The sequence below is a fragment of the Ciona intestinalis genome, unplaced genomic scaffold (assembly GCF_000224145.3).
Source record: "Ciona intestinalis unplaced genomic scaffold, KH HT001078.1, whole genome shotgun sequence".
NCBI lineage: Eukaryota > Metazoa > Chordata > Ascidiacea > Phlebobranchia > Cionidae > Ciona > Ciona intestinalis.
Window position 1 is genome coordinate 41,552 of NW_004191399.1, and position 3,908 is coordinate 45,459.

The 3,908-nt window shown below is 36.0% G+C and overlaps 2 protein-coding genes across 2 annotated transcripts in view; both read left to right on the forward strand.

The window, feature by feature from the left end:
* LOC100181179 (acyl-CoA synthetase family member 2, mitochondrial-like) overlaps positions 1-3,908 on the forward strand; it is a 25,970-nt gene that overhangs the window by 9,728 nt on the left and 12,334 nt on the right. The window lies entirely within an intron of this gene.
* The window catches only part of LOC108950848 (chondroadherin-like protein), a 10,587-nt gene that overhangs the window by 1,811 nt on the left and 4,868 nt on the right, over positions 1-3,908 (forward strand). The window contains exons 3-6 of the mRNA XM_018816980.2: positions 908-1,070; positions 1,529-1,725; positions 2,133-2,422; positions 2,918-3,093. Of these exons, the coding sequence (XP_018672525.1) occupies positions 908-1,070; positions 1,529-1,725; positions 2,133-2,422; positions 2,918-3,093 (826 nt within the window). The remainder of the gene's footprint in view (positions 1-907; positions 1,071-1,528; positions 1,726-2,132; positions 2,423-2,917; positions 3,094-3,908) is intronic.

A 3,908-nucleotide genomic window follows, 5' to 3' on the forward strand; every position in this document is an offset into this window, starting at 1 on the left:
TAAATTTGTTAAAAATGTTCAAAACTGAGTATTATTGCTGAAAATTGTTGAAGTTTGTGATGCACCTTTATATACCCACAGGGGTGTACTGGTGCACCCCTGGCATATTTTGATGCACCCTAGGGTGCACCGTGCACACTGGTTGAAGAGCACTGAAATAGAACACCCGTGTTTAACGACTATCGTTGTCCTGCCACGCGAGGATAAAGTACGTTACATTACGTACTATACATTACATTCAAACAAAGGGCAGAATATCAAAGGTGGTTTTAGTGTTACGCATGTATTACGTCGATCGTCAAAAACTGAAAAAAATGTTCAAATTATTAACCATTGCGAGTGTAGTATAGTAGGGTGGGGCAATACGGGAATCGGGGTAAGACGAGACTTTTAAAAATTTTTCTTTACAGATACCCATTTGGTTTCGTCTAAAAAAAAACTGAGATATAGTAGGGTGGGGGGAGATGGGACACTTTTTGTGCATAATATCCGAATATCCTGATCGTGTTTTAAACAATTGTTTTAAACAATTAACAGTCTATGAGAGTCCTGAGCATATAGTTTTACAATTCTTTGAATGTTCCTCGTTTACTACCACATGGTACGAGAAAATAGAGGTAAAATGTGTCCCAACTCCCCCCATCCTACTATATAAACATTAGAAAAATAGACAGGGGCCATTATATCTTAAATCACCGCAAAAATAGTTTTAAAATTATATATTTAAAGCTTACATGGTAAAAAAATAGCACAGACCACAAGTTACAATATTAATAACAATTTGTTGTCCCATCTTACCCCACTTTGTAGTTTTTTAGCCAAACTTTAGAGAATTTACACTGTCTTACCCCACACTATGATACTCATTCTCTTACAATATATAAAATAACTTGCATGTTATTTAAAGGCCATACCCTCAGTGGCGCTTGCACCGTTAAAAAACCTGAGAAAATTACAAGTGGAAAATAATGAGTTGTCGGATTTCCCATTTGTTGCGAACTTTTCGTTGCTTTTTCTTGTGAACCTGTCCGGCAACTTTATCACAAGGCTTCCAGAAGATGCATTTCGAGGTATGGGAGTTTTTACTGTTTATATGTTTTGTGGTTTCATATGCCTTTATGTACACTGCCGAGTTTTAACTGTATTTTGATGCACGAGGCACAAATAATGTATACATACATTTGCTTATTGTCAAAAATTTGTCTTCTTCTATCTATCTGGGACCGTAGCAAAGTGGTTAGCACAACTGCCTCCAACCCAGAGGTAATGGGTTCAAGGCTTGTCACTGCTATTATTATGGGCGTATCGCGTATGTGTCCTTGGGCAAGATATTTAACGACAGTTGATCCAACCCAGTGGTCCTAATGTGATGTCCAAATAATCAGCCATACATAAAAAATACCCCCAAAATAATCACTAACAAAGTAAAATACATGGTAACTAGTAAGCTGGCACGAGTTGTATGAAACAGATCACCCGTGTTATAACGACATGCTCGCTGCCAAATGTTAAACTATTCTTTGTTTAGGTTATACCAGGTTGACAGACCTTGATTTATCCAACAATCGTATCTCAAATGTGGCTTCATTTTCAAATCTGCCAAGACTGGAAACACTGAATTTATCAAACAATAAGCTGGAAACACTGCCAGACATGTCTAAATTAACTGGGTTGAAAGAATCAGTGTTGACCAACAATTTTTGGAACTGTGACTGCAATTTGCAGGTAAGGTATAAGTTATTTATGTTGTAGGATATAAAATCTGTGTCCGGTGCAATATGGCAAAGTTGTTGGTGCGCCTGCCTCTAACCCAGAGGTATTAGGTTCAAGACTGATTGCTGCTCTTATTGTGGGCATTTGTGTCCATGGGCTGAACAGTTAACGACAATTGCTCAAACCCAGTGGTCACTGATGGGTTGTCCAAATTATCAACCATACATAAAAAAAGAAAAAATAATTACCCAAACAGTAACATACATGGTAACTTATAAGCTGGCACGAGGTGTATGAAACAGAAGACCCGTGTTATAACGACTGTGGTTTTCCGGCCCCTGAGGATATTTACATTTATTTATGTATAAAGCAGGTATTAAACAAGTTACATTCATTCATTTATAATTTTTTTTCTACAGGATTTTCGCAGATGGATAGAAGAAACAGATAATGACATAATATGCTCCACTCCTCTTCCCCAAAACGGAACATCTTTAAAATCTTTAGAAATAGAAGATCTAGTCTGCCCTACTACGGCACCAATAGTAGCAGTAATCTCAAATTCCACTATTCAAAGTCCTTTTTTCTGTCCAGATGATTGTGTTTGTTCAGAAAGCCTTTTGCATATAAATTGCAATGGACAGCAACTCAGATCTGTCCCACATAGATTACCTGCTACTACATCATTGCTGGATTTGAGAAGGAATAGGTATTGTATGACAAAAAAAATTGTTTTTATATATGTTGGAATAAATGGATATATTTTGTTTTATCTTCGCGTGGCTGGAAAACGACTGTCGTTATAACACGGGTGTTTTGTTTCAAACACCTCGTGCCAGCTTACGAGTTACCATGTATGTTACTTTGTGGGTGATTATTTATTTATTTTTTATTTATATTTTTTTATGGCTGATAATTTGGACAACCCATTAGTGACCACTGGGTTAAAGCAATTGCCGTTAAGTATCTTGTCTAAGAACACATAGGCCCACAATGGTAGCAGCGAAGCATGTTGAACCTTTTACTTCTGGGTTTAATCCTCCAAAAAATAAACCACAATGTAACATACTTGGTAACCCGTAAGCTGGCACGAGATGTATGAAACCGAACACCCGTGTTTAACAACAGTCGATTTCCGACCACAAGGATAAAGTAAGTTACATTCTTATATTCTCACCACTAAACTGCAACACAACTTTTGCAGGATTCAATTTCTAGAAACACATTCCTTCATACTGACCCCAAATCTTATATCTCTTCACTTGCAATACAATGGAATGACAAGAATAGACGCTAGTGCCTTTGCTGGCTTACGAAGCCTCATATATTTGTACCTTAGCAATAATAGAATAGACGACATAGACAAAGACTCATTTTCAGGTAAGTTTGTTTGAACTCTATATTTTTTTAATTGATTAAAAAAAGTAAAATATACATTTTGAAATATTTATCTATATAATATAGGATTTTTATTATTGCTGTCATAAACAAATATTACATAAAAGCTAGCTTGATTTGGAATTAAAGCAACTTAAATGCACTGAGGCATAACATGAAATAACTGACTTGTTTAGACATTACATGAAATAACTGACTTGTTTAAACATTACATGAAATAACTGACTTGTTTAGGCATTAAATGAAATAGCTGACTTGTTTAGACATTACATGAAATAACTGACTTATTTAGACATTACATGAAATAACTGACTTATTTAGACATTAAATGAAATAACTGATTTGTTTAGACATTACATGAAATAACTGACTTGTTTAGACATTAGGGGAGACCGGGGATGGTTCGGACGTTTTTTTGAAAATTGCTAATAATTTTTTTTTTATATGCATCACATGAATTTAAATGTTTGTTTGTTGTAAAGGGTGATCCTTTGCCGAAAAAGGGTAGGAGAGTCGCATGCCAAAGAAAACTAAAAATGCATGAAAAAGGTCAAATTCCGAAGGCTCTCAAGTGTCCGGTGTTGCCCCGGTACCGGGGTAACATCGGACATGTCCGGGTCACCTCGGACAGTATACGTTTTTTGGTTTTATTCGACACCGTTGGTAAAAACGACAAACGAAATAATAACGAATCATCTAATATATAAATCGACTAGGCTAAGCTGGTACTTTAGCGCATATTAAAACAGGAAAGGTTGATGAGAAATCTTAATCCTTAATAGTCCCCTGTCTGTACG